General features: G+C 43.1%; 1 protein-coding gene across 2 annotated transcripts in view; it reads right to left on the bottom strand.

Annotated features, from left to right (window-relative positions):
• KCNS3 (potassium voltage-gated channel modifier subfamily S member 3) overlaps positions 1–25,237 on the bottom strand; it is a 40,795-nt gene that overhangs the window by 4,610 nt on the left and 10,948 nt on the right. For both annotated transcript variants that reach the window (XR_004426177.1, XM_033142906.1), the window contains exon 2: positions 16,688–18,216. Coding sequence is in view for 1 of the 2 variants with exons in the window: in XM_033142906.1 (XP_032998797.1) it covers positions 16,688–18,158 (1,471 nt within the window). In the remaining variant the exon portion in view is untranslated. The remainder of the gene's footprint in view (positions 1–16,687; positions 18,217–25,237) is intronic.

Here is a 25,237-nt window from a genome sequence, read left to right as displayed (position 1 = left end):
TAAAATGTAGTTTCATCCTGAGGTAAACCCAGAAGGCTGGGTGCTGATGTCTAGAACTTGCTTATTGGTGATTGAGAATGTGCACCAGTGTCTGTTTTGATGTTCTACGTGGCTGACAGCATTGCCTGTGCTTTGCCAGCAGGAGTGATACTGAAGGTGACTGAGAATGGGAAGTCAGCAGAGGGGAAAAACAGACTTGTGTTTGGGTAACCTTGCACCCAAGGGAGGCTCCAAAAACACATCCTCCATCAGAACTGCCTTGGACAGGAACACCGCTTCCCCTTTTGATTCACAATCAGTTTCTTTGTGACATCGGCAGCAGCTACACTAATCCTTGGCCTCCTATCAGATCTGTTTGCCTACCTAGTAACCAACACACATCCACACTGCCAGCCTGAGCAGACCAGGAAATGCATGGCCAAGATTCCTATCGGGATATAAGCATCATGCAACTTATTGGCACAGCTACTGTCTGTAAATGCAGCTGTGTGAGAACAGTGCAGAGGGGAGCAGAGAGACAGTCTCCCAAGGTTTGCAGGAAACAACAAGAACCACGTTAAGAACATATGGGCCTAAGATCAGGCCAGTGGCCTATCTAGTCCGGCATCCTTGTCTCACTGTGGCCAGACAGATGCCTTTGGAAACCGTCAAGCAGGATTCGAGCATAAGAACACCCTCTCCTCCCGTGGTTGCCAGCAAATGGTATTCAGGAGGATAGCTGCCAATGTTCATATTGTGAAGTTGGAAGCACCCTGGATCCTGGTTCCATTTGGGTCATTGGAACAGTGACACTAATCCATCAAGTTAATGCAAGAGGAATCCACTTATCCCTTGGTTTAAAGGCCAAACGAGATGAAATGCATGCAATTCACATAATAAGCATTTTTTAAAATAATGTTTACAAAGTAAATAGCAGGTGTAAGGGCCCTTGATATGGAGAGGCGGGGGGGGGGGGCTTTAACCATGATCCAGATCAAGGAGGGAGGCATTCTTGTTTGAATCCGAAGGAAAGCTTCAAATGGTAGGAATGGGAGCACTTTTTCCTGAGCAAAAAAAGGTGCAGGGCCCCCAATCTGGCTCATGAATACAGTGGGAGACAAAGGGTTAAAGTGCCTTCCTACCTGGGTCTAATCCAGATCAGCCCTCCCCCCAACCTGCTAGTAACTTTTTTTAAAAATAAACTGAGTGATAGCTGTATTCATCTTCTTTACACACCAAATACCTAACCTAAAAGTAGATATAAAAAATATTAAAAACACGTGACATTTGCACACTTAATCACATGACAACATTATCCATTGCAACCCCAAATCCAACCGTATTTTCAGTCTCATGTGAGTCCTAATGCTTTCTTCCAGATATATTTCCCTTCATATAAAAAGTGAAGCATTGGACAGTCTGTGTCTAAAGCTTTTTTTAAAACACCAGAAACTGGATTCCGTTTTTACATAGCCTTGTCATACCCAGCACCTATTTTTGACCTCCATCATCTCTATTTAACCCATTTTGCAGCAAAACTTTATGCATCTTTACCCGGAAGTCTCCAACTACTTGCAACCAACTGAAGATGCCTGGGTGCCAGGACGACACCTGGCATCTCCACCATCTGGGGATCACTGGACCTGGACTGTTTTCACACACTAATAACCCATCCTGTAGAATTCTGTCAGTTATATCTTATCTGCACAATCAGGATGAATTTCAGGAACCAAAATGCTCTTTCTGTTTTCAAAGCTCCTAACCCATCTCAAGGTTGCCATCTGAACTAGCCAGTTGTTTCACTGAGAATCAACCACAGTCAGTCCATCATTCGAAAAATAAGACGTTTCTTGCCCCAAAATGGCAACTAGACATTCTATTTTGGCAACTGCAACCTTGCCTGAAGGAGCCATTTGGCATCTAGCTTATACCTGTATATCGAAGTTTCTAACACAGCCCAAGATTTCCAAAGGAGCCGAGTCTTCTTGGGTGCATTTATTTCCAACCAATTTCTTTTCACCCATTTATACTCACCCTTGCTTCTACTGTTTTAACCCCATGGAGGGCTGAAGAGCACTGGGTGTCGAAACTGAAAAGGTTTTAGAGGATGGGCCTTAGTTTCACGATTAATGGGCAATTATTGTGTGCCAAGCTCTTAGTGAGCTTTCCCCTTGCCTGCTCATTCAAAGAAAGACAGGAAGGGAAGGCAATTGCTAGACATAAAGAGTCGCCGACAATAACTGGAATGACTTTTTATCTTCCATGCAAACCAAAAGCATGCGTGTGCATACAAACGGAAACTTTAAAATAAAGCAAGCATGTTTAATTCTTAAATCCCTCCCTCTCACTGCCTGGGCTCCCTCTGAAAAGATTAAATGAAATTGTGATGGCGTTGATATGTATGGCCATTTAAAACGTACATTCAAAGAGGCTGCATTAGAATGAGAACATTCCCTTTCTACATTCATAGTCTCTCTCCCAAAATAGGCAAGTCATTGTGAAATCTATAATCGTATTCCACTCCCCCATGAATCTGTCTGCCCATACACCTTCTCTTTAATTTGCTGGGACGGGTAGGAATGATTGAATCGGGAGGTAAGGAAGGTAAACAGAACGGGCAAAAGATTCCTGCATTGCAGGAGTTTAGACTAGATAGAATCATAGAGTTGGAAGAGACCACAAGGGCCATCCAGTCCAACCCCCTGCTAAGCAGGAAACACCATCAAAGCATTCCTGACAGATGGCTCTCAAGCCTCCGCTTAAAGACCTCCAAAGAAGGAGACTCCACCACACTCCTTGGCAGCAAATTCCACTGTCGAACAGCTCTTTCTGTCAGGAAGTTCTTCCTAATGTTTAGGTGGAATCTTCTTTCTTGTAGTTTGAATCCATTGCCCTGTGTCCGCTTCTCTGGAGCAGCAGAAAACAACCTTTCTCCCTCCTCTATATGACATCCTTTTTATATACAGTGGTACCTCGCTAGACAAATGCCTTGCTAGACGAAAAACTTACTAGACGAAAGGCATTCGCTAGCGAAAGGCTGTCTCGCAAGACAAATTTTCCAATCGGCTTCCCTCGCAAGACGAAAAAATTTCGCGATCCCCCCCCCCGTCAAACTGCTCTTCCCCCGTTGGTGCTTCGCAAGACGAAATTTTCGCTATACGGCAGCACTTGCAGAACGAATTAATTTCATCTTGCGAGGCACCACTGTATTTGAACATGACTATCATATCACCAGTCACGAAATTAGCAGTCACGAAATTAGAAGACGCCTGCTTCTTGGGAGAAAAGCAATGACAAACCTAGACAGCATCTTAAAAAGCAAAGACATCACCTTGCCGACAAAGGTCCGTATAGTTAAAGCTATGGTTTTCCCAGTAGTAATGTACGGAAGTGAGAGCTGGACCATAAAGAAGGCTGATCGACGAAGAATTGATGCTTTTGAATTATGGTGCTGGAGGAGACTCTTGAGAGTCCCATGGACTGCAAGAAGATCAAACCTATCCATTCTCAAAGAAATCAGCCCTGAGTGCTCACTAGAAGGACAGATCCTGAAGTTGAGGCTCCAGTACTTTGGCCACCTCATGAGAAGAGAAGACTCCCTGGAAAAGACCCTGATGTTGGGAAAGATGGAGGGCACAAGGAGAAGGGGACGACAGAGGATGAGATGCTTGGACAGTGTTCTCGAAGCTACTAACATGAGTTTGGCCAAACTGCGAGAGGCAGTGAAGGATAGGCGTGCCTGGCGTGCTCTGGTCCATGGGGTCACGAAGAGTCGGACACGACTGAACGACTGAACAACAACAAATCATATCACCCCTTAACCTTCTCTTCTCCAGGCTAAACATACCCAGCTCCCTAAGCCGTTCCTCATAAGGCATCGTTTCCAGGCCTTTGACCATTTTGGTCAAAATGGTCTGAAAGTCAAGAAAGTTGTTTATTTCCTTGACGTCTGGTGAGAGGGTGTTCCACAAGGCAGGCGCCCCTACTGAGAAGGCCCTCTGCCTGGTTCCCTGTATCCTCACTTCTCACAGAGAGGGAACCACCAGAAGGTGCTCAGCACTGGACATCAGTGTCCGGGCTGAACGATGGGGGTGGAGATGGTCCTTCAGGTATACTTGGCCGAGGCACTGGATCTGCCTCTCAGCTGGAGTGCTTAAGCTGCGTTTCTTTTAATATTTGTAAATAATCTCAATTATTCCAAGACACCATAAGCCTCCAATGACCTCCTTCCAAAGGAAGACAAACCCAGGTAAGAACTGCAGCCCTAGAACTTCTTACTGCTTGGAACAGCATTCATGCAAAGACTTTCAGATCCCCCCTCTGAATGTTGAATAGGGGGAAAGGTTGCAATTTGATTTAGTGTGATTTTCATTGTTTATATGAAATCACCATACTTGTAGCTGCTCCCAGAAAAGAATTAAGAACTGTTTGATGTTGAGTGTTGTTGTTTTTTTAAGCTGCAACCCAGACAGCATTTTCTTTGATGATCCACTGTAGACAAACATTATAACAACATGACTTAAGAGTTTGAAAATTCAAGTAAATAACTGCAAAGATCTTTTTCAGTGGCAGGCAAAAGCTTGGCTGCGTTTCCGAAATGATGAAAGGAGAAAAAGTACAGTACTAATGGCCATTTTGGCAGGATCTGAAATGAGCGTAGGTTCCAAAATGACCACCTCTGAAGATCAGCAGAAAATGTAATTGTATCAGCAGTTTCCCCATCAGCAGAAAAACCTACATGAGAGGAATGATACGCTAAGCCTTGCCTTCTCCCTCTGTCTTCGACAAAGCCTTGGCAAAATGAAGACCACGTACGCATTTGCGGCTAAAAATGCAGAGAGGTTGTTTTTCACCACAGGAAAACCACTGGAAAACAGAGGGGGGTGGCGGGGATGGAAGCTCCTCCTAACTCCTCTTAATGAAGATGCAGTCTTTTGCACATGGGCAATGGCTGTCTCTGCTGTACGCACCTCAGCTTAACTGTGAAGTGAACGAGGCTTACATTTTCAAACAGGATGGAAAATGCATCCAATAGCAGCGTTTCTCAAGAAACTATAGGATAGGTACATATTGCAGCAAACGTTCTGTGTACATGGCTTCAGACACCAGCAGTGGGGTTGTGATGGTGCCAGAGTAAATAGTAATGTGTAAACAGCCCTAAATCAGTGGGGGGGGGGAGGTTTAGGGGGTGGATGGGAGGGGATGGCATTTATGCAACTGTAGAGTTGCCATATTTCCAGAAGTAAAAACACGGACACAAAAAAAAGTTGCAGGAATACAAATTATTAAATGTGTTAATACGAATGGAAGTTAAAAACACTGTAGCTGTTGTATAAGGGATTAGGATGAAGATTGAAATGTAACTGGATTAAATAAGACTCTGGAAGCAGAATTAAATGAAATTATCTTACCTTGAACTCTTAGCACACGGGGGGTGCCATCTAAAATGTGTAATTGGCTTTTTAACTGATTTATATTTGAATTGGAATGGTAATTTGGTATTGACACAACGTGGCATATTTTGAACTTCTGTAATTATTTTCAAGAAGAAGAAGTTGTTGAGCTTTTTTTAAGACAATCACACACACACACACACTCGGCCAAGCCGTCCACACCAGAGCCCAAGACACAGCCAGAGCCCAGGTTGCCCGCACCTGAGCCTGAACCCGAGCCACTCACATAACACAGTTTTAAAAAAAACCAACCCTCCAAAAGCCCAGAGATTTGCTTAAAATTCAAACAAAAATCCCCCCAGATGGGCATGTAGGCACATCAAAAGAAGACATGTCGAGGGTGTCCCGGACGTATGGCAACCCTGTGCAACTGTGTAAACAATTAAGACATTACATAGGCAGCTCCCTGTAGAGAAATTTCAAGCATCTGAACTGTCGGGATGAGCAAAAATGGTGGGTGCCACCCGTCCAAGAGCCCCCCAGGGAGGACATAGAATAAGACTAATTTCCCCAAGGCAGCTCAGAAAAATATATTTGCGGTGTCCTGTGCATGTTGATTCAGAAATGCACTCCACTGAGTTCAAGAGGACTTACTGCAAGCAAAGTGGGCAGAGGGTTAAGACTGCAATCCAAAACAATTAAACCACAAATGCAATAATCGAACAAAAAAAAAAAAACCCCAAAGGATACAAGAACAGGAAAGCAGCAACCTCAAAGGCTTTTTTCTCTCTTTGCAGTTAATGCTAACTGCACCATTTCTTGCAGCGCCACAGGTACTGCTTTGCACAGACGACTAATGAACACGCACACACAACAAAAACCTTCCCCCGCCAACTATTAAGTTTTCAGCATTTGGCCCAAGGGATTCCAGCAGCAGCAGCAGCAGCAAGCACTGTTTTCTCACAAGAGCACTCTGCATGAGCCACACATTCCTGTAATGCAGCAAAGCCCTGGACGCAGTTCCACACACCGCACATTAGCAGCGATTAGCTTTGTGCCAGCCTTTCTTAAGGAAATGCAGCAATGTTTTGACAGGTACCCAGTCAGCATGTATAGCAATCTATTAGGCAACCTTGCACGTACGTATTAGCATTTCATTGGGAAGGGGGGGGGAGCCCTCCAGATGAGGGGATGGGGCATCGGAACAAACCTATACTACTGGCCACATGCTCTTGCAGCTCACTTAAGGAAGTTAGTTTATCCCACAATGAATCATAGGTGATTTCATTTCCCACACTCATTTGGGCTTTCTGTCTGTGCTGGAGACAGTCATCCAATCCTAAAGCTTACAGCTATTTGTCTCGGCAGCCAAGAGAAGATAGGAAAGTGCATTATACTCAGGCCTGAAACTCAGTTCCGGCACCTCTCAGGTGGGCGCCACCGCCAGTATAGGAGAACAGGTAAAGGACCCCTGGGTGGTTAAGTCCAGTCAAATGCGACTATGGGGTAGCGGCGTTCATCTCGCTTTCAGGCCGAGGGAGCCGGCGTTTGTCCACAGACAGCTTTCCAGGTCATGTGGCCAGCATGACTAAACCGCTTCTGGCGCAACGGAACACCATGATGGAAACCAGAGCGCACGGAAACATTGTTTACCTTCCCGCCGCAGCGGTACCTATTTATCTTCTTGCCTCTGAACTGCTAGGTTGGCAGGAGCTGGGACCGAGCAACGAGAGCTCATTCTGTTGCAGGGATTTGAACCGCCGAACTTGTGATCGGCAAGCCCAAGAGGCTCAGTGGTTTAGACCGCAGCGCCACCTGCATCCCATGTATAAGAGAACAAGGCAGGCGTTCATGGTGAGTTTTAGCACCTCTTTTTGTAGAAAAATAGCACTGAGTCAGACCACTGGCTCGCCTAGCTCAATACTGTCTGCAATGATTAGCAGTGGCCCTCCAGGATTTCAGACCTCAGTTGTTCCCATCTCTACCTGGAGAGGAATCCTTGAAGGATCCTGTAAACATGAATTCGGAATGCCTTTGCTTGCCAGCAGTACTTTAAAAATAAAATAAAATCTTACAACAAGCAGTCTCACCAAACTATTTCTTTCCTTACTCTGCTGCTACACATACCAAACTCCAACAATATATTATACCATGACTTACACTGTTGTTGAAACAAAATAGGAAATTCTTTCCAGTAGCACCTTAGAGACCAACTGAGTTTGTTCTTGGTATGAGCTTTCGTGTGCATGCACACTTCAGGTGCTACTGGAAAGAATTTCCTATTTTGTTTCGACTATGGCAGACCAACACGGCTACCCACCTGTAACTTACACTGTTGTTGTTGTTTATTGAATTTATATGCAGCCCTATACCCGGAGGTCTCAGGGCGGCTCACAGAACAAAATCAAAATATAAAACCACAAAATATATAACCAAAATAAAAACAACCCAATAACCCCTGACCCCACACCCAAAAGAGCCACATTTTAAAAGGGTATAAGACGTCAATCGGATCAACCAAAGGCCTGGTGAAAAAGGATCGTTTTTGCCTGGCGCCTAAAGGTGTACAATGAAGGCGCCAGGTGAACTTCCCTGTGGAGAGCATTCCACAGACGGGGAGCCACTGCAGAGAAGGCCTGTTAAAATGTGAGAAATGGGACTCACAGAACTCTCCTGATCTACATCCCTAAACTGGTTTGGGCATTCACGACTCAAAGCTCAAGATGGATTCACTTTTCTAAGCATATCATAATGGGTATCCTGTGAAGAGAGTGCTTGAATTCTGTAGCCACAATAGCACCCTTTGGATATTATAAGACAGTTCTCATTATCTCATTGAAAGAGGAGGGTTTGCTTAGTGTGGAGAAGGGATGTTTAAAAGGGAAACATCAAATACCACATACTAATATTACTATAGAAGAAACACCAGCTTGCTGAAGGGTTTTGTACCTTGGCTGTCCTTTGAAAGATGGGCCCTGGGAGGCAAGAAGGGGAGGAAGAAAATGCAAGACTTTACCCTCTCCAGAGGGCATTCTTAATGCTCCCATGGCGAGTTATCAAGTGACTCTTGTGTCACTAGCCTAAAAAGAACGCCCTTTTCCAAGGCGTGATATCTTGTTAGTTTTCCTTTTCCTAAAGTGTAAGCAGAGCCTACAGTCACTTCCCTTCACTGTTACAAAACAGTAGGTGGAGTCATACAGAAGCCCAGAAGGGCTGGCTGAAGCCTTTAAATTATTCCCAATCTTAATCTTTTAAATGTTCCCTAAGACTCTCATGGAGCATTATCAACACTGAATGCAGATGCTGATGAGAAAGTCTACTCACATCTCCATCCACTTTCTCTCTCACCGGCTGAATGATCAAACCAAAGGAGATCTCTATGCCTCTAGAGCCCCAGCGACCAATGAGCCAGCAGAGGGAGGTGTCACGATGAAGGGCGTGTCACAAGGACCTCCGCAACCTAGCAACCACCAGCACTGAACTGACCCTACTCTCAACTGACACTACCAAGTTTCCTTATATGGCTTTTAATCCATGTTCAGCTTTTTACAAGTATGTAAAATGAAATTTATCCCTTTATATTCAAGCTTCTGTTGTTCCTGCACCTACTGAGCATTAGCTATCTAATCTACCTCTCTGCCTCTCTGGTGCAACTGCCACACACCAAAAGGGCTGTGTTTTCGAAAATTCACAAAGTGATTCATTGCAGCTCAGCAGTAGCCCTCTCCTTCTTTTCAGTGTCATCCTATATTGCTGAACAGTGGAAAACCAGAAATCAGCCCTTGCGTGTTGATTTGTTTTATTACCCTCCTTCACTTGCAGGTCACAGGGCAAGTTACAACTATCTAAAATTATTATTGTCGTTGTTATTAATTAAATTTGTATATCGCCCGATATCCACAGATTTCATGGCAGTTCACAGGATAAGATCACAATATAAAAATACAAGACACGTAATAAAAACAAAAACAACCCAATAACCCCCCCTCCAACACATTTAAAAAAGGCATTGGATGTCATTCAGATCAACCAAAGACCTGGTTAAAAAGGAATGTTTTTGCCTGGCGCCTAAAGGTGTATAATGAAGGCACCAGGCGAACTTCCCTGGGGAGAGTATTCCACAGATGGGGAGCCACTGCAGAGAAGGCCTGTTCTCGTGTTGCCACCCTCTGGACCTCTCAAGGAGGAGGCACACGAAGAAGGGCCTCGGAAGATGATCTCAGGGTCAGGTTCATATGAAAAGAGGCGGTCCTTGAGGTATTGCAGTCCTAAGCCGTTTAAGGCTTTATAGCTCAAAACCAGCACTTTGAATTGGGCCTGGGAACTAATTGGTAGCCAGGGCAGTCGGACTGTTACGTTACAATGAAGAGAAGGGCAGAGATGCTCAGAATAAATAAATGAAAACATGCCCCCTCCCCTGCCCCCTGTGCCATGGTGCGATTTTTTTTTTGTCTCTAGCCTGCCTGAGAGAGGGCATCACAGTGCTTGAACACCAACATGCTTCCCTTAAAAAAATTGCTATGAATTCTTATGCCCTGAACTAGTAGTGTAAAACTTCACCACTGCCCCCTTTACGGCCCCTGGGCCACAGCTGGCCACCACTACGAGCTAGTAGATAAAGCAATCTAGTCGATAAAACTAGAACGTTTTGTGTAGCTGCTTTGGAGCACTTTAAAAAAAATAAACAACATATAAAGCATCTGTAATAATTAAAGGGGAGAACTTAACGGCGTCTCACCAAATTATAAGGCATACGCATGAACAAAACAAAGGTTACAAATGAATTCCGATGGCAAGAAACTAAAATTTTGGAGTACGACTCCAACTTTCTCATGGGAACTGGGGATAGAATCTCACCCACAGTACTGATAAGTATAGCCAGGGCTGGCTGTCATTAGCTTGAGTTTCAGCACTTGCAAGGTTATAAAGACAAGGCTTAAATGTTTGTGGACAGCATGCAGGGTCTCCTGTGCCCTGCATAAGTCCTTACCTCTTAAGTCAGGCTACAGAAAACAAAACAGGAATTATGCAAACTATGCAGAATATGCACCTTTGCTTATTTTTGACAATTTGTTAGTCACAGAATCCAGCTTACCTTACCCCATGTATACATTCTTGACCCACGTTACATGAAGCTCTGAGTAATCCACTCTAACTTTACTCCAGGGAATAAAGTTTTGCTTTCTTGAGTTTCCATCACAAACAGAAACTTGATACTCTTCCTACTTTCACATTGCAAAAGATTACTGTGGTTTAGAAAGATCAGGAGAGTAGAAATAATTTCAGATAAGGTTATCGGTTCCTGCCAAAATTCATCCACCCCAAATATTTTGCCTAATGTATTATGATCTGGAAGCGGCTGCAGTCAAGATGCAATTTTGCACAAAGTGAAATGATAATTTTTACTCTCAAGTTATATGAACTCCTGCAGCTATTGCTTCATGGTTGGTTAAAGCAAGGAAAAACATATCACACTTTCTTGAATACAATCCAGCATTATATACGCTTGCAGTCTTTCAGACTCACAGCCAGTCATTACATCCAAAATGGCAGTCCCTACCCATAGCACCAGGGAAAACTTGAACATTTTGCAAAACTTAGCAATTTCATATTCAAAAGCAAGCCAGCTCCCTTTAGGTAGATTTGAACAATAAAGAACCAGTGTGACATCAGGTAAAGCTCAGGTGGGCAAAGCTTGGCCAAAATGGCCTCAACCTTGGGAGTAAATGGGGAAGTCTGATTAGACCCATGGGCCAGAATTCTCCAATTCTGGAGTAGAGATTTGGGCCAAAATCCCTGCTCAACTACAAAACTCATTTGGTCGGCTGCTCTCTCTTTTTCTGTTCCAGGGGTAGACAATGTGATGTCTTGCAGAAACTACAACTCCCATCATTCCTGACTTTCATCCATGTTGGCTGGGGCTGATGGGAGTTTTCACCCACCAACAAGATCTAGCAGGAACCATGTTGGTCATTCTTGGCCTTTCATGATACCCCAAACCAGCTGCCCGAGGCAGTTGCCTCACTCTGGCTAACAATATGGAAATAAAGGGCAAAGGGACCCCTGACCATTAGGTCCAGTCGTGTCCGACTCTGGGGTTGCGGTGCTCATCTCGCATTACTGGCCGAGGGAGCCGGTGTACAGCTTCCGGGTCATGTGGCCAGCATGACTAAGCCGCTTCTGGAGAACCAGAGCAGCGCACGAAAACACCGTTTACCTCCCCGCCAGAGCGGTACCTATTTATCTACTTGCACTTTGACGAGCTTTCGAACTGCTAGGTGGGCAGGAGCTGGGCCTGTAATCCAGCTACACCTGGAGGCTGAGTCTGGCAGATCGCTTGAGCTCAGGAGTTTGGGGCTGCTGTGGGCTATGCCGATCGGGTGTCCGCACTAAGTTCGGCATCAATATGGCGAGCCCCGGGGAGCCAAGGCATGCCAGGTTGCCCAAAGAGGGGTGAACCGCCCCAGGTCGGAGACGGAACAGGTCAATATGCAAATAGTCATGGTCTAAAGTGAAGCACAGTAGAGGAAAGGGCCCAGCTCTCCCAAAACACTCATCTCTCCTGTGAATTAGCACAAGGATTTCTCAAGTTAACAATAAAAGCCACTGAGATGGGTTTGTTGTTTGGACTAAGGCTCTGAAGCCTTGGCTTCCCATAGACTTTCCCATCCTCTGTGTCTTTCTGCAGACAAAAGCACACAAGCAGAGAAGATCTTAGGAAATGAAAACAGCACTGCGGAAAACAGGCAACTTTTTAAAGGATTTGCACCGCATTGAGACTGAAAGATTCGGAAAGAGTAGGAAGCATATGCTCTGTAGCATCAGTCACAGCAATATTTCTGAGCGCTTATCAGTGTGCCACACAAATTGCAGGATGTGGTTCTTTGGGGCTTTAAAAAGTAATAATAAAACACAAAGACAGAGAGGTGCTCAGCGCACTGAAAAAGTTGTAATGGGTTTATAAGAGCTATTGATTAATCTGAGAGCATTGAAAGAACTTTATCCAGACTTTTAGCAGATCTTGGTGATTTCGCAAAGAATAAGGGACTCAGGCACAGGCGGTATGAGTCAGCATGCTGTAAGCTGGCTGCGCTTGCTGAGGCTGAAATTACTGCACTGATGTCCTTCAAAACTCACAAAAGTTGTTTAAAAGGAGTGGTTTTGAAGGGACTTGCTATACACATGACTGCATACACCAGCTGAACCAAGAAGAACCTGGTAACTAACGATACTTCTAGCAATTCATGTCTTCCAGGGTGTGTCTCTGCACAACAGCCTTGCCAGGTATTCCAAGAAAACTGTTGCATGCAGCAAACCCAATGCTTCACTTGTATTCAGACAAGGTAAAGTCTGTGCTGGCACGTGGAACAGCAAAGAAAGCTGCATGTGTCTGCCATGCCCACCCTACCACCAGCTAGCCAGGGCTGGGCGATATATCATCCAAACCTGGTTTGAAGCCCATATTGCAATACTGGTTTCATAATTTTTGACCTGGAAACGTATCACAAATCATGATGTGTGTTAGGGATGGGAGAAATATGATCCAAAACCAGTTTGAAGTCCACTTTTGACTTGGCAGTATATCATGAATCATGGTGTGTGTGTGTGTGTGTGTGTGTGTATTATGCAAAAATCACAACGTGGGGAAAACCGTGAAGCCAGTCAATGCCTCTGTATAGCGCCATCCTTATTTCAGACATCGTGGTATATCGGTATATCGCAATGTTTATCTGGTGATATATCATGATGTTGAAAACCAGATATCACCCAGTCCTAGTCACTGTTGTTGTTCAGTCCTTCAGTCGTGTCCGACTCTTCGTGACCCCATGGACCAGAGCACGTCAGGCACCCCTATCCTCCACTGCCTCCCACAGTTTGGCCAAACTCAAGCCAGTTGCTTCGAGAACACTGTCCAACCATCTCATCCTCGGTCGTCCCCTTCTCCTTGTGCCCTCCATCATTGCCCTAGTCATTGCTATCAATTTAATGTCCACTGTTTACACCTGTGCTTCTCCCTCAAAGGCCCCTTCTTAACCACTGGGGAAAAGTTGAGTTGCTTATACAAATTCAGCTAGAAGTGTCCAGCCCACTAGTAACTACTACCTCTGTATTAAGCCAGAAGCTATTAAGCTGCAAACCTATCACCCCATCCTCCAGTATTCCAGCAAATCCCTCTCCCCAAACCAGTCTTTTCACTGAAAGCTGTCTACTAGCCCCTATATATCCAAGTCAGAAAGCTCCATGTTTTGCCTCTCCTAGTGCCTATGACTTTGAGAGAAGGGGTTGGCAGATGGCCAATCGGCAGCTATAAGTACACCTCTGGGTAACCCAAAGCAGATCAGGAAGGACTTCTGACTTCCAGTCATTTAACAGTGGGAATAATAAAATGAGACACATTCCCCCCCCCCCCCCCAAAAAAATATTATTATACTGCTGCAATGAAGAAAGCTGGAGTAAACAGAATCATGGATTCTGTGTGGAAGTGCAGAAAGTTCAGTTCAGGTACCCAACACAAATTCCTGGATTCGGTGTTATTTAATCCTTAAATTGTACGTCTTTTCTGCCTGATTCCGCTTGGCGGATCTCAGAGCTCTAACAAAAAAGCAAAGTAGATTCACAAGACTTCAGAACGTTTTTGGCTGGTAGCCCTCAACAGCAGAAGAGCATCGGAATAATAAAAATTACTCAGGAAGCATAAAACATACTGGAGGCTTCAACTTCTACTCTCAGCTAACATTACAGAGTTTCCCTCATCACCACTCTTAACGGTATCTGAATCATTAGTCTCTCTGTTTTAAACACCGCCAGGCTGGTTTGTGAGAATGATTGACAAGAGAAGGCTGCTTAAGTTAAGCTATTTAGTGTCGGCCGAGCAATTTGGCTGCCTTAAATGGAGGTTTGGGGGCTCGGCCATTCTGCTGCGAAGACCAAAAATGGTGTGCACCAGCAAATCTCCCTTGCAGTAGTAGGTTCTGCTGCTCCGGAAAGCTCCTGCTGTGTGTACGCAATGTGTGATTTCATATGAGATAATTTAGCCTCCTCCAGGTGATTACGAGGATCTCTGTGGACTTTAGTGGCAGGGTGGCTATCGGAATTTCGACTTGCAATCTCACGTACAAAGATGATAGCACCCCTATTCCATTTATAGTCAGCCTTGATGAATTCCTCCGACGGCAATCAGCGGAGAACCGAGCAAATGCTTCACTGCTTTGTCATGCATCCTGCTGTCACCATCACCAAAACAAAGGAAGTACACAGAGGATATAAAACCCTGAGCCCATAAACAGGGGCAAACACTTGACATTTAGTCTGGCTTCGTGGTCAGCTTGACATAGTCCGTAGTATTGCAAGCTGCGGGAGCAATCTGCCTTCCCCAAAGTAGAAATTAATCAGAAAGAGAAAAATAAATCGAAATGTGTTTCTATGTGCTAGGATGGATTCACTTAAGAAGTCCCAGGATCCAGAAATTAAAACAGAAGTATACTGCCAAATTTGTACAAATTGCCTCAAGTCAACTGCTCGGCCAACACTATTATGGGGTGCACCTTCTCTCTGATCGGGGGATGCTATGATTCGGATTTGTGCAAGTTGGCAGTTTAATTTTATGCTAGGGACAAGGAAATATATGATATGGCTTCTGGGTTCCTTCCAGCTCTGTTATGTGTCCATTTAAAAAGTGAACTGAACTGTGTGAGTTGGAAGGAATAATATGGCTGACTCATTTCCTGACCCTGATATCCACCATGTTGATCTATGGATTAAGGGTAGGTTCAGACACTAAATCAAAGATGGAGGCCTGAATGCAGCCTCTTCCCCTGGCTTCTCTTAGTGAACCACAGTCTTCTCATTGGACCCCACCCCACCCCAGGCTTGTTCAACACCTTCCTCAAGTGCTTCTGCCGGATTGGAAGGTGCCCTTGAATAATGCTTCTTGCTTGCCTGTGTTCGTGTTTGTGTGTGTAGACAAGTAGGTAGGTTAAAAAAAAAAATGGTCGCCCAACCCTGCAGTGAGAAATGAAGGACGAATGGCTGGCACATAAAGTGTCAATGCGCACATCTTTCCTGAGATCAGGCAGCTAAGCAACACATGCATCTGAAACAGGTGCCTGTGCCTGGTTTGCACATCGAAAGGTGGGAGTTTGGAACCGTTTTTCTCTCCCTGGATCTGGCAGGTAGGGAAGGCCAGAGGTGGGCAAGGTTGAACTGGGTATGGTTGGGGTTACACCCAAAACCAGCCAGGACCAATCACGCTCCCTGTACCCCTTCATCCCCTTCCTCTTTCTCCCAGCCCAGCAGGCTGCTGGAGAAAGGACAGATCACACTCACCAGATGTTTAAACTGCTGTACATTGCTTGCCAAGGGGCTTTCAATTTCTTCTCTATCCATCACTCCATTGGTTTCTGTTCCACTCCCTTCCTTCCTCCCAGTATCTCCCACCAGGCTTCCTCCACTGGCACAGCATTAGGCTGAAGGCTGCATGCAAGCTGCCCACCCTGGCTATACCAGTGTGGTGTAGTGGTTAAGAGCGGTAGACTCATAATCTGGGGAACCGGGTTCACGTCTCCGCTCCTCCACATGCAGCTGCTGGGTGACCTTGGGCTAGTCACACTTCTCTGAAGTCTCTCAGCCCCACTCACCTCACAGAGTGTTTGTTGTGGGGGAGGAAGGGAAAGGAGAATGTTAGCCGCTTTGAGACTCCTTCAGGTAGTGAAAAGCGGGATATCAAATCCAAACAGGAAGCGCAAGTGAATTGCACCCACCCATAACACCAAAGAAGGCCTGGATGAACTACGGTCGAGGAGCAAAGCCTTTCCCTAGCCCTGTATAATATCGAATTTTAACCTCAGATGCTAACAGGCCCCCTGGCTTAGTTTAGGACTATTTGGTTTCTTAGCAAATATGGTTTCGTATGCACTTCTGTTCATTCTCAGGTATAATCACCCAAATAAAAAAATTACATTTGTCCCAGCATGTTTCCCGTGTGCTAGTAACTCACTATTTCACAATGCACAATCCATTCAAACCACACATTCCTTAAAAGGTTATCAGACTCGGTTGCTGGACCAAGCACACTCGATACCATTTTCTGAAGCCATGTAAAAAACAAAAACAAAAAAAACTAATCCACCACACACAGTCTATCTATCCCTAAGCCCCATCTAAACTGTAAAGAATGTGCAACATCATCAGAGCTAAGAATGCCCTAATATGGCAGAGAGTTAAGATACCCTGAGAATTTAAGTGCTCTTTGTCAAAGCTGTGCTAATATTAGAAGGAAACAGTAAAGAAAAGAGATTCAACTCATTTTCCTGTACCATTCTGCAAAGATGTTGTGTTATAAACATCGTCAAGATCTTGGATGCTTGAGGCGTCCGTTGAATCTTGATCGTTGGCTACAAATCCTACTGAAGAAAGGCTAGAAATAAAGGAGTGCATCCTTTTTGCATAAATATCCCTAATATTAAAATAAGGGAGCTCGTTTGTCTTCTCCTTGGGGTCGTTGTTGCACTGGTCCACATCAATATCCTTCTGCTTCTGGTAGTATTTGGAAAACTTGTTGAAAATGATCGTGATGGGAAGAGCTACCACTAATATTCCACAGATGATGCACGTTGTGCCAATGATCTTCCCTCCAAGGGTGACCGGGTAGGTGTCTCCATAGCCAACGGTGGTCATGCTAATGGTGGCCCACCACCAGCAGATTGGGATACTCTGCAACTCTGATGTGTCATCATCTTTTTCCACAGAGTAGACCAGGACGGAGAAAATGGAAATCCCAACAGCCAGGAACAAAAGCAGAAGTCCAACTTCATGGTAGCTGTGCCTCAAAGTGGCACCCAATGACCGAAGCCCAACAGAGTGCCTAGCCAGCTTCAGTATACGGAATATCCTCATCAAACGCAGGATCTGGACCACTTTCCCCATGTTCTCGATGTCTTCGCTTTCCTCCTCTTTTGTGTCTACGGCCAAAGTGGCGTAGAACGGAATGATGGAGACAAAGTCTATAATGTTCAGCGGGTTCTTCCAGAACTTTTTCTGACTCGGAGCAGCAGCCAACCTGATCATAAGCTCAGAGGTGAACCAGATGATGCATATGATCTCTACTATTTCCAGAATAGGGTTTTCTATCTCCCTTTCGTTGGCATCCAGCTTCTGGAATTCCGGCATGCTATGGATGCACATGGTCACAATGGATGCCACGACCACGCTCAAGGAGGAAACGGCAATCAACTTGGCGGACAAGCAAGAGGCAGGGTTCTCCATTCTGACCCATATGTTCTTGCGCAGCTCCCCCAACCATTGCTTATCAAACTTCTCGAGCTCCTTCTCAAAGATGGACGACTCATCGTCAGAAGAATCCAGGCTTCCGGCATTGCTTTTCTGGTCCCACTCCTTATCGTGTCCCTCTTCTTTCCTTTCTTGGTACCTGTTGCTGCAGCAAGAGTCAAGGAAGAGCTCGTTGATTCCCCAGTACTCTATTTCCTGGCAGAAGGAGAAGACGCAGAGCTCTTCCATGACGTGGAGTTTCCCTGTGTAATAAAAATTCAGCACGTAGCGGAACAAGGAAGGGTTCCGGTCAAAGTAGTACTCCTTCTCCGCAACGCTGTAGTCATCGCACAGTTCCAGGATAGCTTCTTCTGAATGGCATTTGAGCAGCTTCCCGAGTCTCGTATGGGGAAATCTGAGCAATGTGCTTTGGCCAATGGACTGCTTGAAGCCGCCCACATTCAAGTTGACAAGCTCCTCATCTTGTCCCGGTCTGTGGAAGAATTCGCCGTATACCATTTTGAATGCTGTCTAAGTTCTGTGGCCAGCCGGCAAGGCACATAATATTACATCGCACCTAAAAAGCAACACAAGTTACACTTAGGCAATTCAATCTTGTTTTGTTCTCACTGCAAACACTTCTCATCTCTGCTTACTGTGAGTAGTTATATGAGAGGAAACGGGGAAGAACTAAAAATCTCACGTGCAGCACTAAACATTTCAGCGAGGCAAAATTAAATTACTTAGAAGATTTATTAAGTCAGAGTTATAAAGCTTGATTAAAATAAAGTCTGGTTAGCACTACCTCCCCCCCCCACCAGCAAACACCCTGCTGTGGAGAAAAGATGGTTAATTCATTAAGCTTGTCCTGTCCTGTAGCTGAACCATATTTAAATTAATGTTCATCCTTCCAAGAATTAAAGCATATTTCTGGTAGGCTTAACTATAATGAATCTCACAAGAAAACAACATTTAATTCTGTAATACATTTTCCCCTGTTTATACATGCATGGCAGTGTCCTTGCAATTAACAGGTTACCAAGACCCCTTCCTATGGGAAAAGAGTGGGTGGGTGCCCTACCCCTCCACCACACACTTCCCATTAATCTGCAATGAGAAAACTTTGTATTTGATTCATATACTTTCTAAGCAGAAATAATTGGTCAAAGCATGATGAACCTACCCGGACCCTGAGATCACCTTCTGAGGCCCTCCTTTGTGTGCCTCCTCCTCGAGAGGTCCGGAGGGTGGCAACATGAGAACGGGGCCTTCTCTGCAGTGGCTCCCCGTCTGTGGGATGCTCTCCCCAGGGAAGTTTGCCTGGCGCCTTCATTATACACCTTTAGGCGCCAGGCAAAAATGTTCCATTTTAACCAGGCCTTTCAACCAGAGGCAGAGAGGTAGATTACACAGCTAATGCTCAGAAGGTGCAGGAACAACGGAAGCTTGAATATAAAGGGATAAATTTCATTTTACATTTTTGTAAAAAGCTGAACTTGGATTAAAAGCCATATAAGCAAACTTGGTAGTGTCAGTTGAGAGTAGTGTCAGTTAAGTGCTGGTGGTTGCTAGGTTGCGGAGGTCCTTGTGACACGCCCTTCATTGTGACACCTCCCTCTGCTGGCTCCTTGGTCGCTAGGGCTCTAGAGGCATAGAGATCTCCTTTGGTTTGATCATTCAGCCAGTGAGAGAGACAGTGGATGGAGATGTAAGTAGACTTTCTCATCAGCATCTGCATTCTGTGCTGATAATGCTTCATGAGAGTCTTAGGGAACATTTAAAAGATTAAGATCATCTACCTAAAATGGGGGTGTGGGGGGTGACCCCCGCCCCCATTACGGTGGCAATACCAGGGTTCCCGTTAAAGGGGTCTTAGGGGGAGGCATTGGTCATACGCCCAGAGGTCGTCATTGCCCTCCCCCTCCAGCGGCGGCGAACAGGGGGTGGGCTATCTTGTGGTGTTCATGCAGGGATAAATAAGGAATAAATAAATTGCCTAAGAACATGGTGGAAGTCGAGCTGGACATTCCGAGACCAATATTGGTTGTGCTTGAGTGCAAAGCTCCTTTCTGGTTCCGGTGGCAAAATATGATTTTCATATTTATCCTACATGACCTGAATCTGGCTGCATTAATTGGCTGTGTCTTAAAACTCCATTGCTGGCTAGCAACAGAGTCACGTCTCTCTTTTCCAATTTGGTTGCTGTTTAATTTACAACTACATGGCAATGAGTGTATCTTTGATAACCTCAGAGCATCTGTACCTCTTGTTTCTTTGAAGTATATCTGCTAACATCCTGGAGGCCTGGGAAGTGTCAATATGGCCAGGATGCTTGTTCTTTCACTTCCTCCTATCAATCTTGTGTCTTTCTTCTACCTGATCTTGGAATGCTAATTACCTGTAGCCTAGGAAGTAGGGTTAGATCAAAACAGTTCTGCTAAGTTCAAAGATTCTTTGTTCTTCTTCATGGCACATGGCCTGTGGGGGGAGTTTGCTCTGGACACTGTGATTGGATGATTTGAATCTTGGAAGGCGGGTTTTGTTTTCAATAAAAAGTACCTGTATGAGGGCTGAAGGGAGCTCTCTCTCTCTTGCTCATTTATCCTCATACAGGTCGTTTGCTGGTTCAAACGTCTTGTCTTTTCTCTATTCTTTTAAGTAACGTGCCGTGGTAATTCAATTAGAAACACCACAGATTGGTGCCCCGTGTGAGGCTAAGTATTATTTTAAAAGGGACAGTTTTAAAAACGAACTCCCTTTCTTTGCAATTCATACCTCCTCGGTGCTGTTTAAATCTGCCTTTGTCGAAGGGGTTAAACAGGCTTAAAGATCTTATCGCTCTGCAGGAGTCCGGTGCGCACCAAACTCAGGTAAGATCATGGGTGGTGGTTTATCAAACCTTCAATTGCAACATAAACAAGATTTAGTATTTTTATTAGCTTCTGCTGGTTATACTGGCGATTATGATAGATTAATTGAACAAATGCTTTGTCAGATTGCTCAAACCTGTGGGTGGTTCCCAGAGGGTGGATCTTTAGATGTTCAGAAATGGGAGAGAGTAGGGGTAGCTTTGCGTAAATCTCCAGAAACGTCTGTTAAAATCTTGCACGTGTGGAGAAAGTGCCGTGATGTAATAGCAAAATTGTCCAGACCTGTATCTCAGTCTCTGGCAGTCTCAAAAACTCCAAAATTGTTACCTCCATCGCAACTGCCAGGATTATTAAATTCTGAAAAAAGTCAGCCGACTGTTAGTCCATTGGCTTGCCTTTCTCCTCCTCCTCCTGATTTTCCTGTGCCTCAGTCTGTTGAAAACTTAATACCATCTTCCTATTCTGCTGATTTTTCTGCAGAACAGGTGCCAAGGACTGCTGTGCAACAATTAATTACTCAGGTCATGAAGGAGGAGAATAGTGAGGATATCTCTGCGGCCATGCCTCTTTTGGCAGTCTGTCCTATTGGGCAAAATGCTCAAGGACATAGAATCTGTGAATCCTTATCTCTTTCAGTGTGCAAGGATCTGCAAAAGGTGGTTACTCCAATTGTGATAGTAGAAAGCAGTAAGCAAATTGCTGGCATTCTGCCTGATATAGAAGTTCTGCCAGTGGCACAGTTTGCCAGTCCAATCTCCGCTATTTCTCTGCCTATAGGAGCTACAGAGATTGTTTTTGAAAAAGCTATCCTCTCTGTTCCTAGTGAGGAAAAATCAGTGTCTGTTTCTCCATTAAGTGCCAAACAGCAGTTTGTTGAAACACTGCCCTTAGGAATTTCCAGCAGTTTTCAAAGTGAGAATGATAAGGAAAGCTCACTCAGTCTTCCTGCTAGTTCTCTAAATGAGCCTGAAATCACTGAGAATTTAATGGCTACTGATTTCAATAGTTGCAAAGGTTTCAGAGGTGTAAATTTAAATGATTGCAATCTCTCCGTGGAAAAGTTTTTGGATTCTGCTCACACTGAGTTTAGTGAAACAGATGGCTACAGATCTCCAATGAGAACTCTAGGTATTTTTCAAAGCCATCAGGCAAAGTCTTGCAATGTAAAGAATAGCAGAGACTTGCTTCCTTTTCTGTCTAAGCCACTGAATCCTAATTCAGATTGCTTCGCTACTGATGTTATTGTTCCTCCGAAGCACCTCTGCCTTTCATTAGAGTTCCAAAAAGACTCGATTGTTTTCTTATGATCCAGGGAAGTAAGAAATCTGCATTTCTTTCCTGGGGAACACTGACTAGTAAAAATTTCTTTTCAGTTGCTCAAATATCTCCTTGTAAAAAGCTGCTGAGATTTTAATCTAGTCCTTTTCAGTCTGCCTTAAAAACTGTTGCTTAACACCTGTTTTCAAACAGCTCAGACTGAGAAATTCCTGTTTTGCTGTAAAGAAGCTGCTTTACTGCATTGAGGAAAAAATATTAACAGCCATAGCTACTTGGTTTTTTTTTAAATCAGTGCCAAAAGTTCCTATCTCATGGCTTCTGTATATTTTTTGAGCTTGATTTTGCTGTTCAAAGAGCTGTTACCATTCATGGAAAGAGTTTTTTTTTTTTAAAGGGCTTAGTTCAGTGCAAATTAGCTAAGATCACTTCTATCTCTTTGTGTGAGGAATTGCCTCATGGTTGCTTTCACAGGTCTTCCCTTTGAAATGCAATTCCCTCAAGGTTGACGTTTTTTCCTACAGGAATTATTTATTTCCTAGCCTTGGAATGAGCTGAAGTTATAATGTTTATCTCTGAAGTCAGCTACAGTATATAAACTTTATACTCAGTTACATATTTAGGGTTTTTTTTTCTTTTCCCAATGCCTTGATGGTATTTTCTGCTTGGCAGTGGGTTGGACTGGATGACCTTTTATGGTCTCTTCTAACTCTGTTTTCCAACTGTATGACTCTTAAGATTTTAACAATCTTATGTTTTTTTCCTATTCAAAGCTTCTGAACGATTTTCAGCATTTTTTGTAGAAATTAGCTTAAGCACACTATCTTTTGCCTATGTAGAATTTTCTAGAATATAATGTTAGAATTTCCTTATATTATGATTTAACGACATTTATTTTCCATGCATAGGTTGCCTTAGCAAGTTTCAGTTGAGGAAAAAAAAAATGATTTTTCAAAAAATAATAATTCAGAATTTCCTGTATTGAAGTTAGTTTAGAATGTTTTATGGTGCTAAACTTTATTCAATTGCAGGCTATGATTTTTAGACCTACAGCAAGATTCCATGGAAAGGAATTATTTTAAAGAATTTCTAAAGAATTCTCAATTCTAATCCTAATGTTGTTTTGTTTCTAGCTTAAGTACAAGGCTTCAGGAATACTGGAAAATCATTGTTAGTTGTGTTTTTCTCTATTTGGTGTTTATGTGGTTTAAATGGTTGTCTAACACTTCAATTTTATTACTATCCAGGTTCTTTCATGTTTCTTATTTCTATTAATATTTTTTCCCATATGAGGTTTGTTGATCTCACTCTGAAGACGAAAACAGATCCAGATGCATTACTATAATCTCTGTTTCTTTGTTCTTTGATGTTTTATGTAGCTAAGTTGCTAGTCCTCAAAGTGGTTCAAACTGGAATGAAAGTGTTATTTCTTTTGCTCACAGCTAGAGGGTGTGTCACAGTTTAATCTATTTGTTATCTTTGTGAATGTTTTCTAAAAAAAATTTCTTCCTTTGATAAGGTTTTTCCCAGAAGTTACTCTTTAAAAGTTTTTAACTAGTTTTAGAATTAAGTGATATTTTATATTTTTAAAGTTTTCATTTTCAGATTTCTAAAGTTTTATCTACAGTGGTGCATTATCTTTGCTTTAATCTTTTGTTTAGAATTGCCCCTCCCCTAGGAGGGAAACTCAAGTTCTCAGGTTGCGTTTACAGGTTTCCTGCTGGAAGAAAGCTTACTCGGGAGTAAATTTACCTACTCGGCTATTTGCTTCAAATTTAGTGTTTCCAAGCCAAACTTTTCCTGTCTACTGCCAATGGAGTTTTCTACTCAGTGCTATTCAGTTTTTTTGGAAGTTCTACTTTACTGATTTCCAATCTTTAATTTCATAGTTATTATTACAGTTAAATGGTTTTATAATAGTATTTTATGAATTTTTTTTCCTTTCTAGTGCATGAACAAAAAAATAAATAAAAAATAAAAATAAAAAAGGTGTATTATATCCCTAGATGTTTTCTGAACTATGTTTTTCTAAAAATATATTTCTAATCAAAATTTCTCTAATAGACTAAAAATTTCTTTTAGAATTTTGAACAGAATAATTTGATTCTGATTTCCTTAATTAAATATTTCTTTTCACAGGTATTTCTTATATTATTATTGAGAATCTAAACAATCTCAATTATAGTTTTTTAATTAAATAAGTTTTTTCTATAGAGTATTAGTTCCAGGATAGAGGTTCTTCTCAATCATTTGATTTGTATGAAGATGAAACAGATTTTTAATCATATCGCTCAGCTCTAATTTTGGAGCAAAGGAGCAATTGTTTTTGCTTTAACAGGTCTATGGTGCAGTGATAGCTGAAGTGTGTGACCACAGACGTGCAAAATCCTGTAAGATTCCTGTTCCAGAGTTTCATCCTAATGCTGAAGTTAACCAGACAATCATAACTGGACAACTAAACTGAGGAGAGTTGAAGACTGTGTTCCAGATGCCAAGTCTTCAAAAAGAAGATCAGAGTGATCCAGAAAGTTTAAGAGACTTTTTAGCAAAAAGAACTTTTACCCAGAAGACCTTTCTTTTAGTTACCATTGATCAGAAATCCATCATTCTTCAGTTGATTGCTGATTCTATTATTGCTTCAATGTATTGATTGTACCTTCTGTATTGATTTGTATTTTCTGTAAACATTGTGTTTGTATTCTATGATTTTATCTCATGATGTTATTATTGTTGTATGCTTATTTCATAATTGCTATTAATTGTTGTATGCTTATTTCTTATTCAAGATTTTCCTGATATGAGGTAGTCTAATTTCATTTTGATATTGCTAGTCTTTGCTTATTTTAGAATGGTTAATGTTTTCTAATTTTCTTAGTTAGAATGATTTTAGTTAGCTTAGTTGTGATATGTTTTTCTGATACAATGCATTCCCTCTCTCTGCAATCTTTTCTCTAACCTCTTTCCTAGACCTGTCTCAGGGTTGTCTCCAAGGGATTTATACGTGATTCAACAACAGTTCCAGGCGGATGAAGATGATACCATGCCATTGCTTCAGTAATGTGTTATTAACAGCAACAAACAAAACAAAACAAAACAAAGAAAAAAGAAAAAAAAAGGTTGATATGTGGTGTTCATGCAGGGATAAATAAGGAATAAATAAATTGCCTAAGAACATGGTGGAAGTCGAGCTGGACATTCCGAGACCAATATTGGTTGTGCTTGAGTGCAAAGCTCCTTTCTGGTTCCGGTGGCAAAATATGATTTTCATATTTATCCTACATGACCTGAATCTGGCTGCATTAATTGGCTGTGTCTTAAAACTCCATTGCTGGCTAGCAACAGAGTCACGTCTCTCTTTTCCAATTTGGTTGCTGTTTAATTTACAACTACATGGCAATGAGTGTATCTTTGATAACCTCAGAGCATCTGTACCTCTTGTTTCTTTGAAGTATA

The sequence above is a fragment of the Lacerta agilis genome, chromosome 3 (genome assembly GCF_009819535.1).
Source record: "Lacerta agilis isolate rLacAgi1 chromosome 3, rLacAgi1.pri, whole genome shotgun sequence".
NCBI lineage: Eukaryota > Metazoa > Chordata > Lepidosauria > Squamata > Lacertidae > Lacerta > Lacerta agilis.
This window is presented reverse-complemented; position numbering and strand designations above follow the sequence as displayed.